Raw genomic sequence first — 23,294 nt, 5'->3', positions numbered from 1 at the left:
AATGCTGGATTTGCTGGTGTGTCCATTCCTTTTCTGCCCATTTACAAATAGATGGAAAACCATCTGCAGTCAGTACAAATAAAAATGCTCAAAAACCTGTAATTTTCTTATATATACAGGTTGACTGGAACCTTTCTACAGAAAGGGAGATACAGAGATTTTCTGAACAGTACCTAAAGTGGAAAACTGATGTGTGATTCCTCTTTGCAGGGCAATTGACCCCTCTGAAAAAAATAAAATTTATTTCTTTTGGGGGCCTGTGTAACTGCTCTTTCCCCTACTCTTGGGGGATACTCAGAAACACACATAGATTTTTGTTTGGGCATTCACATCAACTCCAGCTCATGCATGGTTGCGTTTTATCCATCCCTTTGATGCCCCCTAGTGCATTTTATGTGTATGGGACGAAATGACAGGGACATTTCTTTCTTACATTTATTAATTTTTTGCTGCCAACTGCTATATATGTCTGAGGTCGCACACCTCTGGAGCAACTACGGGTTAAGTGGCTTGCTCAGGGACACATTAGTGTGTCACAGTGGATTCGAACCCGGATCTTTGCACCAAAGGCATGTGTCTTATCCACTGCCCTATCACCACCTTACTAAGGGACCCAGCTAAATGTGTGTTTCCACACAAAGTGCCCCTACACACATATATATACTACTAATACAGAGGGCTGTAGCTCATACATCCCAAAGATACATCCTGTTAATGCGAGAAAAAAAAACAGAAAAAAAAACATAGCCTATTTCAAAACCAATCCACTGGCAATGCAATGACCCTACCTGATGTAAGCAATAATTTAATGAGCTACAGACCTAATGGTACACAGCCATGTTTCTCCTGACATTATCATCAATTTTTTAAGAGAGTATGAAAATCGCTGCAGTTGACAGCAGAACTTCTCATCGATTCTTCCAAGTTGATTGATAAGGCTGAGCTCGCCAATCTTGCTATGCAACTACTCGTGTCTAGTTGTTTACAATCTCTGGCTAAACATGGCCGTTGACTTACTCACTCATGTCAGTTAGAACTCGATAACTCTTGAAAATTTTAAATTTACAAGTCTTAATTTGCAAAACAGACTGCAGTGTAATTGCCGATTCAATTGTGTGTTTTTACTTTTTTGTTGGTTTGGTTTTAATCTCATCGTTCTGTGAGTCGTTAGCCGCTGAAGCTAGGTAAGTTAGCGAGCTAACTTCTTCATAGGAAACAATGACTGCGACTTCTGCAGGTAGCAGTAGCTGCCTCACCGCTAAAGGACTGGACATAAGTCTGGCTGCACTGCAGCGACAAGACCCATACATCAATAACATTGTGGACGTGGCCAGCCAAGTTGCTCTGTATACTTATAACAACAGGGCAAATGAGTGGGTAAGCCTGAACATTTGTTAAGAATATAATGTGCTAACTTAGCTTAGCGTCGTCATCCTCAGTGGTAAGCGCGCTTTGCCACTGACAGATGTAACGTTACTTCAGCTGAAGTTATAGTAACGTTACCGTTAACAAGATGCGGGCGTTAAGTTTCATTAGACAGTCAAGTTGAATTAAGTTGTTTGGTCTCAATTATTTTTGGAATGTTTGTTATTTTAAAATATTTGATTTTGCTTGTGCCGCCGACAAGTCTAACCCGTCGACAGATCCATAACACACTGACATGTTTCACATAAAAGTACAGAGTCACACACATTTATTTAGCCGAAGAGTTATGTCAGTTATATCAGTTTGGTGTGTGTGTGTGTGTGTGTGTGTGTGTGTTAGGAGAAGACCGAGGTGGAAGGCACCCTTTTTATCTACACAAGGTAATGAAGTTGATGCTGGATTCTGACATCTAAGAGTCTAAAGATTTTCCATGCCAAACTTTACTTAAAGTACGGTTTTTAGAATATAGAGAACTCCTCTTTAACAGAAATATTGAAACAGCTATTTTAAAATGTTAACATGCAAAAAAAGTGCACAGCAGGGCATGACATAGCTGAAGTGCCTCTTTCAAGTTGTGATTGTATTTCTGTTCTGTGTCCTCTGTATTTCAGACTTGCATCTCCCAGGCATGGTTTCACCATTATGAACAGACTCAGTATGGAGAACTTGACAGAGCCAATCACCAAAGACCTGGACTTCCAGCTCCAGCACCCCTTCCTGCTTTACCGCAATGCACGATGTAAGGAGAAAACACACACACTTCTTATGTCTGCCTGTTCATTTTTGATACCTTCAGTTTTGGGTCTGACACATTGTTCTCTCTATATGTGTTGAGCGCAGTATATGCACATATTGTGAAATTCATTGCCGTAAATAAGTAACTGTCTTCGCAAACAGTTCTATTGTTCAGCCACTTTCATTGTAGCTCAGAGTATGCTGAATGTTGACCAAAATGTAACTCTTAATCTTAAAACCTTTAAGATATTAGCTTACGGAAAATTACAACAGAACTTTGGTTATGCAGGGATCGGTTACACTAGAGTGAGACAGACTGTCACAGACTGTGCAAACATAGATGCCTAAATACCAGGACGAGTCACATAGACTAAATAGTTTGGAGAGCCTGTGCTGTGTTTCACAAGCAGCCAGACACAGTGAGACAAACTTTTGAAAGATGTAGACAAAGGCAAACAGGGAAAGAGTGAAAACAAGAGCTAGACAGAGAAAACAACAGTTTAACCAGAAAAAAAAGATGGATAATAAGATATATCAGAGTCCTCAGCCTGTGTATATAGAGAGGTAGATAGGGAGAAGGACTGGGGAGAACATTTAAACAGACAAATAGCTAGAATTGTGTGAAGTGCTCACTAACACAGTTTTTTGACAGATTGAACAATATTTGAGAGAAGTAGGCCTTTTGTGTACATAAAGAAAGTCTTAGATCTTTGAGTTCAGCTCATGCTCGTTTTCCGTTTATAATTTTCTTCAGTGTAATTCACTTCAGAATCTACAAGACAAAATATTTGTGACTTTAACAACCTGATAGAAATTTGATCACATCGCACTTAAAAACGGCAGATGTATCTATAGCCACAGGGAGGAAGGTAGATAAAAGATTAACAATTTGATAGAGTGACCAAAGCGGGTGGGACGCTGTTCATTCGAGTGGGAAATGTTAATTCCATATAAGGAGCAGAGGTATTGTGGTGACTCCAATTCTATCAACCTTTCTCCCTCTGAGACCTACATCTGACTTCCACACACACACACACACACACACACACACACACACACACACACACACACACACACACACACACACACACACGCACGCACACAAACATGTTGCAGAGTGTGCCTGTGGGAGAAGAGCTTGACAGCACTACAAAACCAGCCAGCAGAGATTAGATACACCACAACAGTCACTGATAAAATAAACACACATTCACTCAGGAATCGCTGACACACACAGACCTCCCTCCCTCTCCGTCATGGTCTCACACTCTCCATCAGGCTCAGTAAGAGGCAGGTGGAATGCTCTGTTTAGATACCAGTGGATTCCTTACGCCTGCTTTGAATCCCTTACTGTAGTGCTTCATTTGTCTTACTGACACTTATACAACATAGACATTTTTAAACATCCTGAAGGCTCAGTGAAATAATGTGTATGACATCAACATTTCTCGGTAACCTCTAAAACCTTTTATGCCCGGTTTAAATGCACTCAGGACACATTAAACATGATCTGTGATAGTGCTGACCTCTAGATGTGGTCAGAGCATTGGTAATAAGGGGAATAAATTGCAAGTGAACAGTTAACTCTCATGTCCTGGGAAGGAAAGACATTTAAAAACATATAAAGCCAGTAATCACAGCTCAGCTGATGACTACTTCCTAAGATAAAAAGGAAATATGGGCAGGAGTTATGTGAGTTTAAGAGTGGGTGGGTACATTGCAAACCTAATGGTCAGTGGCTCCAGCTGATAACACTGATTGAGGACGGATAATAAAGCACCCAAATAAGGAGAGGTGCAGTATGGTTGTAATCAAACTGATTTTTATCACCATAGCTGCTGTGATTTACTAGGCTTACTGTTGTTGGACCCCAAATGAAATGTTTAGCATGCAGATGTGACATAAGATTTAACTAACAAAACATATGTGCACATAACCAGAGAAACGGCACGAGAAATCAAAATGTCACTTTCCCAAGTACAGCAGGCGAAAGCCAACAGTCACTGAGCATTTACTGGATGATGTGTGTGTGTGTGTGTGTGTGTGTGTGTGTGTGTGTGTGTGTGTGTGGGCGTGTGGGCGGGGGGTTCCAGGAACAGGAATCCATCTCAGCTCAGAAAAGATGTTTTTTCACCAGCGAACACCTGATCTGTAAGACAGTTTAGGCCCCAGGCTGTTGGTGATGCTGCCAGCCCCACTGTGTCGTGACCTCTGTGTGCGAGGGTCGTGGAATCTTATCGTTAGACAAACATGTAACTCTCAGTGCTGCCATTACTTCCTGGAATGGCAGTTGGCACACAGTGGCACCACAGGCTAAAAATAAGCATTGGAGATATACCACAGAACAGCGCAACATTCAGGGAAGAGAATTTTAGTCTGAGCAAGCCATTCTGGCAAATATCCTAACTGATAGAAGGCTTTTTATATAATAATTTTGGATGTATACATTGTATTTTATATACAGTATATACTCATGTTGTTAGTTCTCCTAATGAAGCAGAGCCCAAAAGTGTTGAATTTTGTTTATTTATTGAAACTCTTAATTGAATAATCAGATAATCCATGTAAAAGCAACTATTTTGGTATTAAATTATTTACAGCCCTAATTTGTTGGATTATCATCCCTTTCGTTTTACGCTGTTGTTGATCCGAGCTTAACTAGTTGTATGCACTGTAGCCCACTAGCCACATATATGGCATGCCTATGGTGTTCTGTATATCAGGTGTACGGACAGTCTTACCTCCAGGTGGGACGTATGTGTATCCCAGATCTCTCTCTGACACCAGCAAGCCTTTAAATCTGACCTCAGGTTCCTCCTCCAGTCTCTCATGTTTGGGTTTCCTCTGAAACAGGCCTCTCAGCATGGCTCCTCTGGTCTCTCTGGAGTCTCAACGTCTGGTTGTACTTTCCTCTTTGATTCTCTAGAACTTGAAGTTGCTCAGACTACACTTAAATTGCAGCTTCCGTAATTCCTTATCTTGTAAAAAGTTTCAATGAAGGTGATGCCAAAGGTGATGTGACACTTCCTCTTATAAGATTTTTCTTCTTCAGTGGCAAAGGATACACTACTGTATTGAGAAGGACTGTGTAAATGACCCTTTAGTCAGGTCAAGTTGTGCTCATACAGCTTTTATAGTAATTGTGGCAAAGCCTCCATAGAACTGGGCTTCATTATCAAAAAAGCAATTTAAACGTACCTGCAGTTAAGCCTCAGGTGGAAGCTGTAAAGGTTTAACACTAGTGGTAATGTCTTCATAAATGAGAGTTTCTTTAGCTATAAATCTCGTTATTTACTCCTCTCCAATGTCACAAATTCCATTCCTACAAACAAAGGAAGTGATGGTTCTTCTCGGACAACATTAATTCCAAGCATGGATGTGTGTTACTGTAAGAACCTAACCCTGACAAACCTCTAGTAAACTAAAAGAATATCAAATCAACACTGTTACTCATGACTGATGCACTGAGCAAAGCTGATCACATACTGCAGTAAAATCACACCTAATCCATCTAGGACAACACTGCTGCTAACAAATATGTCTGCATTTCTAGCTATACAAAAGCTAAACAAAACATAAAAAAGTATTCTTTGAGTAGTCCCAGTAGTGCAGTTTGGGTAACAGCCAAACAAGGTCAAAATTTAAACCTGGAAAATGTGGTGTTGACTGTGGAAGATTTACTGAAAGTGTATAAATCAGATACAACTAAAGATGTCTTCTTTTACAATCAAAGTCCCAACAGAGTAGTTAAAACAGAAAACGACAGGCTGAAGCGTTGTTGAAATCCTCATAAGATTAAAAATGACTTTTTATGCGTCCAACTCCCTCTGAAGTCCAGTCAAGTAGTTGCTGAAGGTGTACAGCAGAGGCTGGTTTGTCGTGGTCACAGTGGCTGTGAAAGGACCACACAGATTCAGCCCTGGATCGTGTCACAAACTTCAGTCGAGATAGTATTGCAGAAGTTTCCGGTGCTCCTTGTTCAAACTGTAAATGGATGCTGTCTCATTCAGAAGTGACATTTCTCAGTTAGTGAACCCCTCCTTATAGTGCCCATGTGACTGTTGAGTGGAGTTTGCAGTCCAGTTCACTTGGTTAGGATCTCCACTTATTCAGTGCAGACGTCCCTCTGCCTTGCTTCCTCTCTCTGTCTCCAGCGTTGTTGACTGGAACCCCTTCCTTTCTAAAATTCACCCTGAAAGCTTAACCTTGTGGCCACTGCCACTTCTTTGTTGGTGCTACTGGCTGTAGTCTCTCTCTCTCTCTCTCTCTCTCTCTCTTTTTTCCCCCACCCCCCTCTGACTCTATCTATCTTGTGCCGGTTTAGACTTTTGGAAGGTCAGGTCAGCTAAAAACCTGTGTGATAATCTCCTTATATTAAACATTTTCTGTCTCTTTCTCATCCCTTTCTTCTCCCTTCTTTCTTTCTTTCTTTCTTTCTTTCTTTCTTTTTTTTGAGAGAGCACTTCAGTTCAACATTCAGTCATTAGCAAAGCTCAGCCTCTGTTTCTTGACAGCTAAATTGATCTTTCCCTTTTTGATGGACTTTTTGATAATCTCATCTCTAACACACCTCTCTTCTTCCTATTTTATATCCATCCCGCTCCTTTTTTTCTCAATTTTCCAGCTCTGTGATTCTGACTGCGTGTCTTTCTGTCTCTGTCAAACAGTCTCATCCCCAGTGAGCACTAAGTGGCTCTGGCTCCACCAGGCAGTCTCTCACTGCAGTTACTTATTTGGTACTGGGGAGATTTTCCCAGGCTCAATTGAACTCTGTGTGTCTGTACATACGTATGTGTCTCTGCCTCTCCCTCTCTCTCTGTTCCCCTCATCCATACTGACCTGAGTGGCTTTGTCCAACCTGATTTGTAGCCAAGTGTGTGTAGTTTTGTGTATATCTGTGTTTGAGGAATGTTTGTGTGTGTGTGTGTGTGTGTCTTTGATAGGACTGTGGTGGTAACTTTGATCACCACATACAGTAGACCCCACTTTGCTCTCTGTTCTGTCTGGCTTTAAATCCTGCCGCTCCACTTCATTCATAGGTCTTTCTATTTCCTTTGTTTATTTTTCTCATGTCTTTAACACCTCACCTCTTTTCCTTTTTGGACCTGGCCTTATCTTTTCTTCAAGAGTCACTTTAGAAAGTAAGTGTGTTGAAGTGTGAGATGGTGTCCTGCTGTCTCGATTAGGGGCTTGGTATCAAACCTCAATACTTTTTTAGGTACAAACTGAAACGTGTCTGCAATACTGAGTTTCAAATGTTAAGTCCCTAAATCTGGGGTTGTTTAGATTCAAATTCCTTTCATCTTATTTTTTGATCCAACTAAATCATATTTTTGCCAGTTCTAAACTGTATTTTATGCAGACAATGTTATTGTTCAGCTGCTTATGTTTAGACAGAATTAGATTTAAAAAAGCATTGATATGATAAGTAGGGTATCCAGAACAAGTGTTGTTGTGGTGTTTTTAGTAGTTCAGGTACCTCATTGGCAGTAATGTTTTTACACGATACCTAGAGACTAAGTGGATAAATGAAACAAGTTCAAGGCCAGTGGGATCTGGACCCTTTTTTTGTATACCTTCACTGTTTATTTCCTTGTCCTTTAATTTTGTAGCTGGGCAAAACTATGATTATGAGTCTCTCCTCTCTGACTGGAATTGAATAATTATTCAGCAACGCTACCTGTTTCAATATGCTTTTAGGAGTCAGTGCAAATGAGTCTAGTAAAATGAGTCACTGTGTAATTTAATGCAACTTACTTGCTTACAACCCGCTGACAAATGGGTGTTAGTGTTGCCTTTTCCCTCCTTTGTTGACCATGTTTATGTAGTTGAGAGGACTCCTGGGGCCCATAATGGCACTGCTGGCTTCTGTTCCCATCGGGAAATGACTCATTTTAAATCCTGGGCTTAGACCCAGCAGGGCTAATAATAAACCATTTACATGTCTGTCGGGCCTGCGATGATGTCAAAGCAGCAGAGTTGTACGACGGCATGTCTGTGCATTCATTTAATTGTAACGGTATGGCAGATCAGCAAACTCATTTTGTTGTCTGCTGACCTTACTGACCGGCACATCAAAATTCAACAGGCACTGTCATTATGTCAACGGCTAACTTGATTTTTAGCATTTTAGAGTGGGGCATTATTCCAGATCCATTTTAGTTTATGAAACATGTTCAAAAGTTCACTTCTCGTTCTCTCTCTTTCTCTTCCTCACTCCCCCAGTGGTTATCCATGGGATTTGGTTCTATGATAAGGAGGACTGTCAACGCATTGCCCAGAAGATGAAGATGTAAGTGCTAATGTAACCACAAACTGTATACAGCACTTAAAGAAAACAAATTTAAATTAAATTCTGTGAACAGTTTGTTTCTTATCTTTTTGAGATATCAGTTTGTTTATTAATAGATCTGTGTCTAGGGCTTAGAGCCAATAAATGGACAACAAATGATAACCATTGTATGTTTGAATAAGCTTGGCTCCCACAGTGAACAAATGTATTTTGCTTTGTTGAAAAATATATATCTGGTGTAAAGTTACAGTAGTAGTCTTATCATGACAAGAAGACTCAGCTTTACTGCTTGTCTCATATATGTGTGTGTGTGTGTGTGTGTGTGTGTGTGTGTGTGTGTGTGTGTGTGTGTGTGTGTGTGTGTAGTCTGGCCCAGCAGGAGCAGGTCCTAGTTCAGTCTCAGGGTGGATGGTTGTCCCCTGAAGGAGGACGGCGAGGAGGAGGAGAAAATAGTCGGAGGAGGAAGTGAAGCGAAGTCAGTGGACATCATCCAGATGTTGACCAAAGCACGGACAGAGTATGATAAGGTAAGGATATATAGGGTGGTTGAAAGAAATAGAACATTACAAATTAATATTTTTGATGGAAAAATATGACCTTTTATTCAATTGTTTGCCTTTCATCATACTGACCAGCAGGGGGTAGAGAATCATCTAAGATCTTCTTAAGTCACTTATTGTATCATCATTCATTTTCTGTTTCTCTGCTATCTCTCTGACTGTGTATCTCCCTCCCTCTCCCTTTTTATGTATCTCTCTCAGGGCCAGTCTACATCAGAGCCAAAGGAGATTGGTGGCAGCAGTGTTCTTTCTGGAAACCCCAACTTGATCAAACCAATACCTGTTAAACCGAACACTCAGGTAAAACACCCACTTCCTATTTCATTCCAGGCTTACATTCAGTACATCATCTTTCCTTGATGATAATATTTGTGATGCATAGGAGGGCCTATCTGGTCCACAGCAAGAGAACAAATGGGATGGCAAAAGGTATCAGCTAAAGACGACCAGTAACAGGAAATGTTGCCATAACAAACTCAGTATTGACTTTATCCGATGCATTACTCAATCCATTTTTTTATTGTCATTTAAAGACCTTTTCATTTAGCCTGATATTAAGAAAATACATCAGAAATAACTACACCGTAGTTGGTTCCCCTTCTCATTCCCTCTCACCCTTCTCTTTGTGTGTCTCATCCAGGACAGTGAAGGTACTGAACCCAAGTCTCTCTCTCTGGCCACTCTTTTTGGCTCTCAATATCAGCACCACCACTCATCCAAACCTGACCTAGTCTCTCCTTTGGCCACCCCTGGGACGGCGTCATCAACGGTAACAGCCGCTCGGCCACCTGTAGCCCGCACGCTGACATATGAGGATACAGTGAACTCTGCCAGAAGTGTGACCTCCAAGGGAGGGAACGTCGTCATGGCTGGGTTTTCAGATAGAGGGCTCAGGGATGGTGGAAACGTTGTTGCGGGCTTGCTGCCGAGCCCCACTACCGCCCATCAGCAGCAGCAGCAGCAGAATCAGCCACAGCACTGCCCAGCCATCCAGAAGCTCATGCAAGGACAGAGAGGGGTGCTTCAGACCCTGTCAGAGTCCCCCGAGAACAGGCTGTGTGACAACGGGGTGCAGCTGGAGCATCACCACCACCATCACCATATGTACCACCACCATCATCAGCAGCACCACCACCATCATCATCAAAAGCAACAGCTTGACCCAATCCAGAGACTTTTCCAAATCCAGCCACCACCTCCCTCCTCCAACCCTCCTCCCCTGCTGCAGAAGCCCCATCTCTCTTCCCAGCCAGTAATGGTGGATTCTGTGTCATGTTCCCACCATCATACGCAACAGACCCAGCAGCTATTTTTCAGCTATCTAAACCTCAACCAGAGGCACAGCACAATAGCCAGTCAGCCTCAACTATACCGGGACCAGGTAGACATCTTTTATGCTCTCAATATGCTATGAATGAGCAGTACAACCATGTACTGAATAAGTGTGCCACATGCACTTTTTGGGAAAATGTAAAAGTGGAGTATTATCTAAATTTTAAGTAAATAGTAGTCCTTCAACCTTCACAAGTTATGTCAGTTTCCTTAAAATACAGTCACTTTGCAGTTTCTGTTTGGTGTCACAAAAAATTGTATAGTTCTTAATCTGACAAAACTATGTGAGTTAACCACTGATTTAGTATTCGCACAGGTATTATCTCTATATTTAAACTCTTAAATGTCTCTTCCAAGATACCTGTTTTATCCGTGTAAGCTATTAAATAAAGTCTAATCATTGGGTTCCTCCTCCTCTCTTGTCAGGCCTGTCTTCCCAGATGCCCGGTGTGGTGTCGCCTCATGAGCTCCTGCAAAAGCTCCAGCTGGTCCAGCAAGAGCAAAGCCTGGCTTCCCATGATCTCCCTCGACTGGCCGCTCGATTTCTGGGACCCAGTCATGGTCAAGGTGCTGGCTCAGTTGTAGGTCCGGTCCCTAACCAGACCACTGTAGCTCAGAAGGCTACGCAGCAGTTTCAGGTAAGTACTGTGAACTCTGTTAGCTGCTGTCTTTGGCTACTTTACTATTTGTGTTCATTTAAATCTTCAGGTTGCCTCATTTGTATGTTGCATGATAATTCACATTATCATTCACATGTAAATGTATCTATTGATAACTTACTAAGTAATGAGGTGGAAGCCAGAGTTTCTTTTTTTTTTTTGTTATTGTGAACAACTGTAAAGGAGTACTAATAACTGTATCTGTCTGTCCAGGTGATCTCCCCGCAGCGGATACCAGCCACTGTGGCCCCCATCCTGCTCCTCTCTCCCAGTGTGTTCACTCAGGCAAAATCTAGTGGTGGGTTATCAGCGGTTGCCCAGGAGAGCTGCCCTGTCCCCTCAACTCTGTCCAGACCCCCGCTGCAGGAAGAGGGCAGAGTTCTGTCCAGAAACCAGCTTCAAGCCACGCTGCTCCGTCTGATCCAGGTAAGAATTATATTACTAGAAGTAGCTGACACATTATATGTCCATGGCCTCTCACATCACGTTGTGTTTATTTGTTTAAACATGCATGCATTGCACACAAACATGCAAGATGATGATCCTTGCTTGGGTGTTTCAGACTGACAGCTCATTCTTGGACACCATCTATGAAGCCTACATCAGCCGCTTGGCTAACGACTCAAGCAGCAAGTACTGATGACTCTTCACACCCTCTTTTCTATGCATACACCCTGTCCAGAACAGTGAGGCTCATTCTTACACTTAATATGGATGTACCACTTCCTCCTCCGAATACCACGCCGACTGTATCTCCTCTCCCCAAAAGCAGTTATCAACAATTATAAACGTGTTTGTTTATTTATTCCAACTGTTCATCCTGTGACTTCTCTGAAAAATTCTCTGAAGCTGAAGACTGCTAATGTTAGGCACACATGTGGCATATCCACACAGTCTTGACCTCAACTGTAGTTAGGGGGAAAATGTAGCCTAGTTCACTCTCAGTGAAGACCAAATATGCTGCAACCTCACTTGTGTTTCAATTTAGTAGTAACCTGTACTTGTTTTCACCAGATGTAGCAGAGTTTTATTTTATTTTATTTTTTATTTATACTATGCAGTCTTTACTCCGACTCAGTTGTCTTAACACCAGCCAGCCCTCTGGGATTTAACAAACAAGTCTTCCTAGTCTCAGAACTTGTGCCGAAGGAAATGCTCAAACAGCCTTAACAGACTTGAAGCTGACTTAACTTATAAAATGAAGTGTCAAACACGTTAAACAGAATTTGTTAGATTTGAATTTTAAAATTCTTTTAAGTTCTTTCTAAATTAATTTTAAGCAAATATATTTTACTACCCAAACTCCTTTCAAGTTAAAGTGATAAAGTGATACCTTGTCATTTACATTTTTTCTCCTTTTTTTTCAGCAGACATTAGCTGTGATAAATATAGGTATTGGTATTTTAGTTACAATAACTAGAAGTTGTCACTGAACATTATTATTATGAGTAATTTAAAATGACACGGTATCCGTCTAACTGGAAGTAACAAGGAAAGTACAGGAGATTAAATGACCTGCACTACCTCACAGAGGTGTAACTGTGTTTTTACCTAGATTGTCAGTTATGTCATTGGACAGTTTTAAAGGTTAGATAATTTAATTTCAGTTTAAGTTTTTCATCGTAACCTTTTAACACTTATGAAATATCACCCAAGTAAATTCTCGTCCCTGCCAGAGCTGCTGTTGCAACTTGATTTCATGTCACAGGTTCTGAACATTCTCTCTGCCAAACAAAACAACTTCCCCTCAGGAATAATAAAATGATTGATGAAATACTTCACTTGCTTGGTTAAATGGAGATTTAAGGCAATAAAAATTCAGCAAAGAACGTATATAAATATATCTGATAATTGTTTGGAGTTCACAGGCCTGTTCAAAGTATAGTAGAGAATGTTATCGAACATGTATTTCCAAAATACTGTTACACTATATGTACTGTATGAAATGTCAACCAGCTAAACTAAGTGTCCCACGCAGTATCCCTTAGTACAGGAGAGAAGTCAAAAAAATATTTAGTTTTGTCAGGGTTTGAAGTTTGTGTTTAGCTCCAGTGCTAAACTTATATATCGTGCCAGACTATACAGTAGCTACCAGAGTGCACACAAACAGCAGCAACAGAAAAAAGAGAATACATGTACCAGAATATTTTTTTCTTCCTATTTTTGTACTCAAGAAGCAAAATGTATTGTTGTCATAGTACAAATAACCAGCATGTTACAGTACAATAAAAATGTACAGCTAAAATATAAGTAAGACACATCTGCAGTTATTTGTAAGAAAGCTTTGTTCTTTTAATTCAAAAGATGTCATCCATAATCTTTTTTTTAACGGTGTCATTTAAAATAATATGAGACAATGGAATGTCAATGGACAATTTTTTCCATAATTTGTGTTTTTTTTGTCAAGAATGTTTTGCTCTTACATAAACTGGAATATAGTTTAATTGGATATTAAATGTTCTCAAACTGCCTTTGTTGTCGCTTACTGTCTTTTTTGTTGTGTATGTGGATCGGTATGGCTAACAGGTATTTATTATTATTATTATCATTCAAGATTGATCCTGCCTGAAATAACACTAATCAGAGGTGTAAAGGTACACTTATTATTGCTTTAATGTCACATCACTGCTTTTTTTCTGCCACAATCAATAATGTCTACAGTGATTAATCAACTGTTTTTCACACACCCAGCAGTATTGAGACCTTGACCAATTAACTCTAATAGACTTTATACAACATTAGTTTTTTCCAATATTAAATCGCTCCCTGTGTTTGTCACGCTTACCTGAGCACACAGTACAAGCCAATAAAGCAGAGTTGCTAACACAATGCTGTTAATATGACTGAACAGGGCTGTTGTCAGTTGTACCAGGACTAAAGAGGAGAGGCTAGGTGACCGAGCAGCCTTTAAGCTTAGAAAACATCTTTTACCCAGTGATTGTCAGCCACAAATGCAAATAGTTAGAATAGGAAGCAGGAATTAGAGGTCAAAAAGGAGAAACGGCAGTCTTATAATGTCTTAAATATGGGGGCAGTAACGACACTGACAGCAAATCACGCATAATTACTGACTGATTTATTGGCAGTCATACTGACAGACTAATAGAAGGTGGCCCCTCAGATTAAGTCATCAGTTGGTCTCCCATGGCGAGCTGGACAATGCATGATAATGACCTGCCACTCACTGTTTTACCAAGATGCAGGATGTTTTTTTACATAAACAGACAGCTTATGGCAAAAGGAATTCAGTGACAAGCGGTGAAACTGAAAAACTTCACAGGTGCTCCGCCCTCATATCATCGAGAACCTATGATGTTCTCTTTGTGTGTGCATGTGTGTGTGTCGTCCTGTCTGTGTATGACAAATTCTGATATCAGGGCTGTTAATGGCTCCCTAATAACAGCTGGGAATCCAAACGCTGTTAGGAGACACAGTGTGAAGTGATCAGAGTCCAATGAGTCAGCTGCCCACTTTTGTTTACACTGTGGGAATTTGGTTGCCTCTCCTTCTTCCTTCCTTCCTTCCTGCTTCCTCTCCCCAACCAACACTGTGGTGTCATACATGGTAACTAACATCAGTATTTAAAGTAGCAGGTGCTTTAGTCCCCCAAACCAGACTCTACTTCACTTCATATATGCAAAAATAAATTATTATGAGTGCTGTATCAATGCGTTTAAAATATTGTTTGGACCTTCAGATTGTCTTGTTTTTTCAGGAAACAGACACACATATTTCCTCTGAGACTAGGAGTTCCAGACCATTGGTTTAGCTGATAGCGCTAAAAGTAAGGGCTGACTATTTGCCCTTGCTTAGACTAATCAATGACTTCTGGTGTGTGTGTATGTGTGTGTCCCTGCCCAGAGAGGCGGGGTCTTCAGTTTGTACAGGGAGTCTGATCCACTTTTTTTGCTGCTGTATTCTCAGATGGAGGATGTCGTCTACATTTACTGGTTTCACTTTGGAAACCCAAGAGTAGATCATTCCGACGAAACTGATTTATCGAGTAATCCTGTGCCTTTTGTGGCTTTTAAACTTTGTTCATACACCAAAAAAAAAAAGTTGTCCTGCGTTCAAACTGTATTTTAAGAAACATTTTTCATGTCATTTTTTTTTTCTCCTACACTCAGACAGGACAAGTTGGAACCATAATTAAGCTCTACTGGGGCGCAGGTGAGTGGTGCTGCTCAGAGTTTTCTTTGATATTTAATCCTACAGTGGTGCTTGATGGTGTTTTAATTAGGGAAATGAATTAATTTGAAGTAAACTTAGTAAAAGAAAAGCCTGGAATGCTGTAAAACCAAAGACATAACTGAAAATAGAAAACATTTTGCCTGTTTTAGTGAGCATTTCTGCAAAACTATTTTGTGATGTTACTCTATATATTCCTGCAGAAATGGTGAAACACTGCTGAATTTAAAAAAATAATGTACTGGACTGTAAAATATCACCAAACAGCAACTAGACTGGGCTTGAAGGATCCTTCCAGTTTCTTTGAGCCAGTCTATGCTTTCAACCTGTCCCATTGCAAATAAATAGAACTCTTTGTATGCTGCTGCACGTTTTTTTCCTTTTTGGAACTAAACAGTTTAAAATTGTTTTGTTTTCACCGCCCACATAATCCGATCCTAGCATCCATCAGATAGGAGATCTAAGGAACAATGATGTGCAGGATATCTGTGCATCATCTAACTCACACTAACAGTACTGTATGTGGACGTACACCCTCTCGCAGTCATACCTCCAGCCCGACTGACCTGTATGTCTTTGTACTAGAGGAGCCTCATTTATCTGGAGGGTTAGAAATCCTTCTGTTCTATAACCAAGAGTTCATCCCCATTATCAGTGATCTGGGTCAGTGGGGGAGGAGGAGTCCCACAGCTGTTACAAACTGCTGGTGTGTGTGCATAGATATACATATGTAGCATGTGCATGCTCTGTCTGTTTGCCTCTGTTTGTGTCACTAAATGTCAGTCAGTCTCTCTCTTTAACCATTTCTGTTATTAATCTGACACTTTCTGCATTCACTGCAGTAGTATTGCTTTGTGTGTTTGTGCCAGATTGTTTTACTGCATTTTAATTTCCATAACAGCATGAGCAGATGTTTTACTGTGTGCGTGTTTGCGTGCGTGTGTGTGAATGTGTACATGCTCATAATATGTAAAGTTGCATCTGTGCACGTTAGCTGCATTTACGTAATGCAGTATACTTGCGTGTGTCCAGTTCGTGTATGCATGCAAGTACATCACTATGTGTGTTTGTGTGCATGTCTGACTGTGTGTCTCGGGTATTTAGCGCCTAATGGTCCCAGCAGCACACAGCCCATTGGAGCTCTAGACGTCAGATGTCATGATGTCATGTCCCTGCTGTAGCTCTCACGTAGTTTAAAATGTCACTTAGGCTATGTATTGTACACAAGTCCATACTGCATGTTCATAGTGTTATCACATATGTAGTGTAAGATATAGACACTGACTAAACTTTCTCTTCTAAACTTCCTACCGTTACCATTTAAAGATCTTTCAAAAGGTTTAATATATGTGCTGTGTGAGTTGGTAGGTTGGCTTTTTTTTTCAGCTGGAAAGGTTTAGCATGACAGAATGTACAGGTACCTGTAAAATGTGGTTCGCATTTGTTTGAGTGTATGAAATGGGTTGAAGTGATGCATTTGCCAAATCACTTTTCAAATTCCACTCTGTCAAAACAGCAGCAAAATCAGAAAGTAAAAATGGCATGAATGTATAGCACATACTTATTCCAGATGTTTGCTGCTGATGTCTGCAGGCTGACCCAGGGAGATAAACCATTTAACATTTAAACATAATTTACTCTTGGCGTAATTGAAATGGATCATGAGATGAATGCAGTTGTCTTCAATCAGCTACAGAAATATCTTGTACCTAAATACATTGGAAAGTAAACTAAATATACTATTGGATTTTGCATTATTGGACACATTGACATAGTTCAATCAATGCGGCACTGTGTGTGTTTGTGTTTGTGTGAGGCAATGAGAGGCCACTAGGTGTCTCAGTGTGTATATATTATAAGATTGTGTCAGTGTCAAGTGCATTTTCCTCCACAAATATCGACTCTCCTTCTGATACAACTACAACCACCTCTCTTCTCTTTCCTGCTCTTTTGCTTTATAATTTTTTCCTGCCTTTTTTCCTCACATTTTAACCTTTTTCTTCTTATTGGTCTTTCCTTCTTCTTTCCTCTTTTCCCACAAGATTACTACACTTAATTCTTATTGCCACCACCTTTTCCTCTTTCCTCTCTCAGTAAAAAGAGACTGATGAGAACGATTTAGAGATAAAAGAGGGAGAAAGTAGAAAATAGGACAAGAAGACGGTGGGTCAAAGAGCGAGAGAATTAGAGAGGGATAGTGTTTGTTTTAATGTGTGTCTGAGCGAGAGGGATGGAGAGAGAAAAGGAGAAATGGAGGGAGGAGGGGTTTAATCCTGCCTGGATTATGGTATAAACTGATGCCGGAGAGCAGGAAGAGATACGCTGGCGAAAGAGGAAGTCCCGCTATACCTGCATCCATCCAACATTCCATTTACCTTTCTCTCTGTCCGGTAGCACATTTGTGTCCCAGTGTTTTGGGTTTACATCCACCAGGATGTGAGGTCAGCAGCAAGGAAGCATTCAACAAAGGACGGCAGAAAAACCCAAAGTCTCTTTAGGAATATGTATGTGTGTGTCCTGCTTGGGAATACTTTGCTTACTGATAACAAGGACTGAACTCGTGTGAAGACAGAAGTTTGCCAGGACGACCTAACTCTTTCTTTCACTTTCACAATCACTTTCCTTTTTTCCCGGCATCCTGCCGATCCAAGAGAGGGAGCATGGAGGAGAGACGTGGATGATGGGAGGAGTAGAAATAGGATTTAGAGTTGCAGGAATATGGCGAGACTGCGTCGTGACTCTTGGTGCGCAGAAGTGACCTTTGACACTGGAGACAAGAGCTTTCTAGACTCTATTGTGTGCCTGGGTAACCAGCTGAGCTGACATCAAATCATCACACTTTTTATTTGTCATCAGTCAAATTTGAACCACGTGTCTCGAAGAGAATGGTTTTAAAGCTGTGACCACATGACATAGTGAGTAATCTTCACTACCATTGTGTCTATAATGATTTGAAGAGGTATTTTAATATTCCCGCAACCCACTTTTTGGCTCCAGCTTGTGTTTCTTTTAAATTAGCGTCATGCGTTTCTGGACAGCACATGGGATTTTTTCAATCTTGTGTCTCCCAGGAAAAGCAGCTCTTAGTCTTTTACGTTCATAGTCTGTGGCTTCCCAGTGTCATTATTAGAAGTCTTAAATATCTGACCACTTTTTAGGATGACATCCTTCCTCTGATGTTAGTGTTGGATCTGAGCTTTCTGGATCCTTTGTTTTTCTTGAGCAGGCCACAGACTCAGATTCTCTTCATGTCTCTATGGATCCTTGTGTATTTTAGACTGCTCATTCACAAAGTCACCTCTCAAGGTTTGAACTATACATGAATGTCTTTACAATTTTCCCACTATTACTTTATCAGGCAAGTTATTCAGTGTCATTTTTCCCCCGCTCCCCCCATTGCAAAACTATCCTACAGATATACAAAATGTTGCCCAAATAATTTAAAGCGTCTATAATCAATATTGTTAAATTAACAATGGATCACATACATTGGTTACTCATAATGATGAACCCACAGGGAAGCATAGCAGTACCTTTGCAGTTCTACTTAGCTCTATGGAGCTTTTTAACTTCTTTCACCAAAAACAGAGCTTAAAGAGGGTGAATATTGCTCTATAACTGCTAGGTGAATAAGGCACCTGTTAGCTAACAAGTTTACTGTATCAGCCTAAAGTATGTCAGTCCTGTGTTTATAGCTTGTGTCCGCTGGTATTGTTCTAAGGATAGTGTGTAAATGTTGTTGTTATACCACTTGCACAGACAAGTACTTTTACTTTTTAATCTTGAACAGCTAATGTTTGTAATGTAATGAAGTGTTTCATTATTATTACTTGTCATGGAGAGCTGCAGTGCATCTGTGTTTACACCTCAGGTAGGGTAGGTTGTTGCTCTTGTCTCTCCTATGCAGAAGTAAAATCCCTGTTCTGTGAAATTTTCTGTCAGTCAGCAGCTACTTCCTTCCATCTTTAGTTCATCCCTCTTTCCGTTTGCATTGTGACCTGAGCACTTCTAATCTTTCTTTGAGCTGTCCTAATTTCATCCTTTTCTCTTGGAGCCAGCATGCAAAAATTGGAGGACTGATGCAGATCGCAGCAGCTGCAGGGATGAACCGCTGGACCAGGGGAAGCGCTGGGAATGCCAGTAAATCGGACAGAAGTGGGCCTCACAGAGGGAGGCACGTGATGCTGCTGTGGATTATCCTATCCAGCTCGTTGTGCCTGATGGTCGAAGGCCAGATGAAGATCTCACCAGAAACGTGAGTACAGTTGCACTAGAAAGCCATGACATTGACTTTTTACCTCCGGGGACTGAACCATCAGGAGCCATTTTGGTCAGATCAAGTTTTGATGTCAGTTGAAAAGCCACATACACCGAAAATAATGAGTTTTTGACATTTGGTTGTATCCACGACAAGAGACTGGCAAACACAGATCATGCAGGTTTTGTGAGAAACAAATCTGCATGTGTAAATCTCCTTTGCTTTTCACACACGTATACATTTTCACTTCATAAAACCTCAATCAAATGTATTTATTCAAATACCTGATCTCATTAATTCCAAGGATCTTAAACTGACTGACTGACTTTACTTGCACACCCTTATGGTTTTATGAAGGACAACTCTTCTGTTCCACTTTATTTGCACCTGCACTTTCATCACTACAATATATACTGTATTTAATAGGTGAAATAAATGGAAATCTGCAAAGCGTTTACCCACAGTCATCTGACTGGATGATGTTTTTGTTTTATTTTGATTCATTTTCATCCATTTAGCAGTAAATACAAGTTAAATAAACACAACCTTTTTTATTTATTAAGACATTACCAATTATTGTACCACGTAATTTCCCTGTGGACTACCTGGCAAGACTACATGCAGCGTTATCCTTCTCGGAGCCACATGTCAGATGGATGAGTCAATACTGTCCTTTCTATTTTAGTTGAGTACTCAACACAGATACATATGGGCCATATGGGGACCTGTGGGGTAGAGCTAGGTTCAGCCAAATAAGTTGACATAAATTTGGCTTATATTCTTACAATAAAGATACAGTAATAAATGCACAGATAGATATGGGGCAGATTATGTTTCATTTTGCAATTGTAAATTGGGATGTTTAGAATACAATATTACAAGCTTACATGACTGAAAACTTCTTTTGCGTACACTGATATTATATAGGTTTTTAACCATGCAAGAGTATGGCTAGCAATTATGTCTATATGGCTTTTGTATTTACTGCTCATAATACTTCTGTTTAAAAAATCTATTCTTTTTTCAAATTTTTCTTTTAATAAATCATCCATTTTTGTTTTGGTATGCTTCATTTATTGATACATTTCATTATTGATTTGTTTTCTTGTATTGCTTCTCCAATTCTCTCAGTCTTTCTGAATAGTTCTTATATGCCTCTATTTTAATTAATATAATACTATTAATATATTTTAATAAAGTGGTTCTAGCTAATAACTTTCCTCAAATGACGGTGTTTCAGGCATCCCAAACGATGGTTGGATCAATCATTGTTATTTTCACCTATATATTATCGGACTAATTGTTTAATATAATAATATCCCGCATTAAGTCTCCAGAATGTATGTTTTTCTGATATTCTGGTGTATTTTTGAATGCTCTTGTATTAAATACTCTTTTCCACTAAGTCCCTGTTGGTGGGTAGACGGTAAATCCTCATCTCCAAAGGCGGGCCATCCTTAACCTCTGAACTACTGTATATTAAACAGAGTTACTCTCAGTCTAGACGTTAGTATACATATGTTAGTAACTTACCCTCACTCTGTCAGCATATTATGGACTGAAATGAATGAATCAATTAAGTTTAAGTAAGCTCCAATAGTAGGTTGAGATTTAATGTGATAAAAATGCTCATTAATCCATTGTGCAGGAAAAGTTTTATATAATAGCCGATGTTACTCTTTACTGAGTGAGATACAACATATCCTCTACATTAGTGATTGTCTGTGAAAATAATTTTGAAACTAGTTCTGGAAATATTATATATGAAAAAAACAATCACTCAAATACAAAGATGGGTTTTACACAAGAGACTTCCAATAACTCATAATGCCTAATGCGTTTTTATTTTCATACTAACATTCACTTTGTAAGAGAAGCGGTCAGCTTTTCTTTTGGGAATGAAACGCTGCGTTTGTTTGTTCTCCAGACGCCAGACGAAGCTCTTTCCCCTGAACAGTTTTCAAACCGCCTGCTGACTAAAAACACTAACAGATCGATATGGTGCTGTCAGTCCACAATAGCCTATTAACTTCTTTTGTGTGTGTGTGTGTGTTAAAGTGGAAGAGGTTGTGAGGAACACAGAAACTCTGAGAAACACAGACAAATACACAGCATTTTGTTAGCACACTTGCACTGACTGGATGCTATTAATATTTGTGCAGTGGCCATACATACTGTAATATTGTGTTTAATCCAATTTGAGTCCAAAGGTTTTATCAACCAAAACCATAAAGGTTGATTATGCAGTTTCAGGATATAATGTGTGTGAGTTTTGTACCTAGGCAGGTCACAAATTCTGTGATGTCACAAAGGCAGGTTGGTGTGACAGAGGGAGATTAAAGGTCTGGGGAAAGCAGAGCTCAGCAGGCCAACACAGGTCACTGAATCTGAAGTGCTTCATTGTGCCTGGGGAAGATTTGGCAGCAGGGCCCCGCTGGCTCTGGAAGTCAGCGGGCCACAACCAGGCCAACAAGGTCAAATCTTTAGCCTCTGAGGGAACATTGCTTTGCTGCCAGGAGGAAAACATAACTGGCAATAAGACATCAACCGCAGTGACACATTTTTAAAGCAACAACTGAAATGAGGAACTTTTTCTGACTGTGTAACACCCCTATAAAAGGCTGTGTTTCCCTTGCAGTGAGATTCGAAAATTAGATTTTGTCATTTTTCAACTAGGCAAACAAAATAATAACAATCCTCACACTTTAGAATAAACCCACACTCACATTTCAGATTAAACATATCAACAAGTCAACAAATTCTCAGCCACTTTTCAGTACTGAGGCTGCAGGCTAGCCGTGAGTCAACCCTGACCGCTAACTAGCAGCGAGCTGGTTGACTCCCCATAGGTTGAGCCATCTGTCACTTCCTGTCTACTCTGTAACCTCTATTACCTTACCTCAGCTGCATTCACATGGAGGATTTGTGGAATTGCTGCATGTTAACGGCATGATCTGGAAGACTGTCAGCTTTTACTGTCACCTTAAAAGTAATCTGTTTTAATCTGTTATTGGTGAATGCAGGGCAGCCTCTTAACATGCTTGGCTGCATACTTTCTTAGTGACCTTCAATACAGATGGTCTTATTAGCCCTTGTTTTTTTCCCGCAAGCTAGAAGAGAAAACATTTGGACAGAGGATTAGTTTGAAACACGCCTTGTCTTTTTCGCAAATTGGCTGTTCAGCTTTTCTCAAAGCATTATTTTCTGAATTAACACAGTAATTTGTGTAAAACAGAAAGGCGACATAACATATCCATAAAGTTTATTTGCCAAAATGTCAGTAATTTAATCAATACCTCTTTATAATAAGCAACCCTTAAGGGTTTAGAAGTTGTAACTAATAGCTTTATTAATTGTTAAGAAATCATACAGTAATGTTTTATAAATCCATCCTAAGCTATTGATAAGACCATCTTTTGAGTTGCCTTACTGCTTCCCCTACAGAAAAGGGCTTAATTTAATGAATTACCAGAATTGATTGTTTGTTGTATGTGATTGTATTACTACCAAATAGAAACCTGGAAAATATGAGTGGGACAAACATCTGATTAATTTAATTGTGTTTTCTCTGTGTCCAGGGTGCAGCAGTGGGCTGTATCCTTTGGCAAAGAGATAGCTGCCCTGTCTGCCAGATACTCTGGAGCTAAACTGCTGCAGAAGGTAAGAGACCACACACATAAACACATTAACAATGAAGACACATGCAAATACACACACATGCTGTTAGACAGACACATGAATTTGAACATACCAAGAACAGATGCAGACACGCACACACACAAAATTCAAATGTTTTCCAAGACATCTCAAATTCATGTGTTTTGAGGTGAATTAAAATTTACAAC

General features: G+C 40.0%; 1 protein-coding gene and 1 pseudogene across 5 annotated transcripts in view; both read left to right on the top strand.

The window, feature by feature from the left end:
* Positions 1-972: 972 nt before the first annotated feature.
* On the top strand, positions 973-13,243 carry LOC119918211 (annotated as a pseudogene).
* Positions 13,244-14,915: 1,672 nt separating this feature from the next.
* cacna2d4a (calcium channel, voltage-dependent, alpha 2/delta subunit 4a) overlaps positions 14,916-23,294 on the top strand; it is a 92,735-nt gene continuing 84,356 nt past the window's right edge. For 3 of the 5 annotated variants that reach the window (XM_038738400.1, XM_038738401.1, XM_038738397.1), the window contains exons 1-3: positions 14,929-15,173; positions 19,250-19,446; positions 23,028-23,109. In XM_038738400.1, the coding sequence (XP_038594328.1) occupies positions 19,271-19,446; positions 23,028-23,109 (258 nt within the window). In that variant the 5' untranslated portion in view covers positions 14,929-15,173; positions 19,250-19,270. Of the gene's footprint in view, positions 15,174-18,026; positions 18,107-19,249; positions 19,447-23,027; positions 23,110-23,294 lie in introns of those variants that run through there. The other 2 variants (XM_038738398.1, XM_038738399.1) reach the window with 2 other exon arrangements.

Source organism: Micropterus salmoides, unplaced genomic scaffold (assembly GCF_014851395.1).
Source record: "Micropterus salmoides isolate LMB-PRFRI ecotype aquatic unplaced genomic scaffold, ASM1485139v1 Ms_hic_scaffold_23, whole genome shotgun sequence".
NCBI lineage: Eukaryota > Metazoa > Chordata > Actinopteri > Centrarchiformes > Centrarchidae > Micropterus > Micropterus salmoides.
Note: the sequence above shows the minus strand (reverse complement) of the source record. Positions and strands in the feature narration are given on the sequence as shown.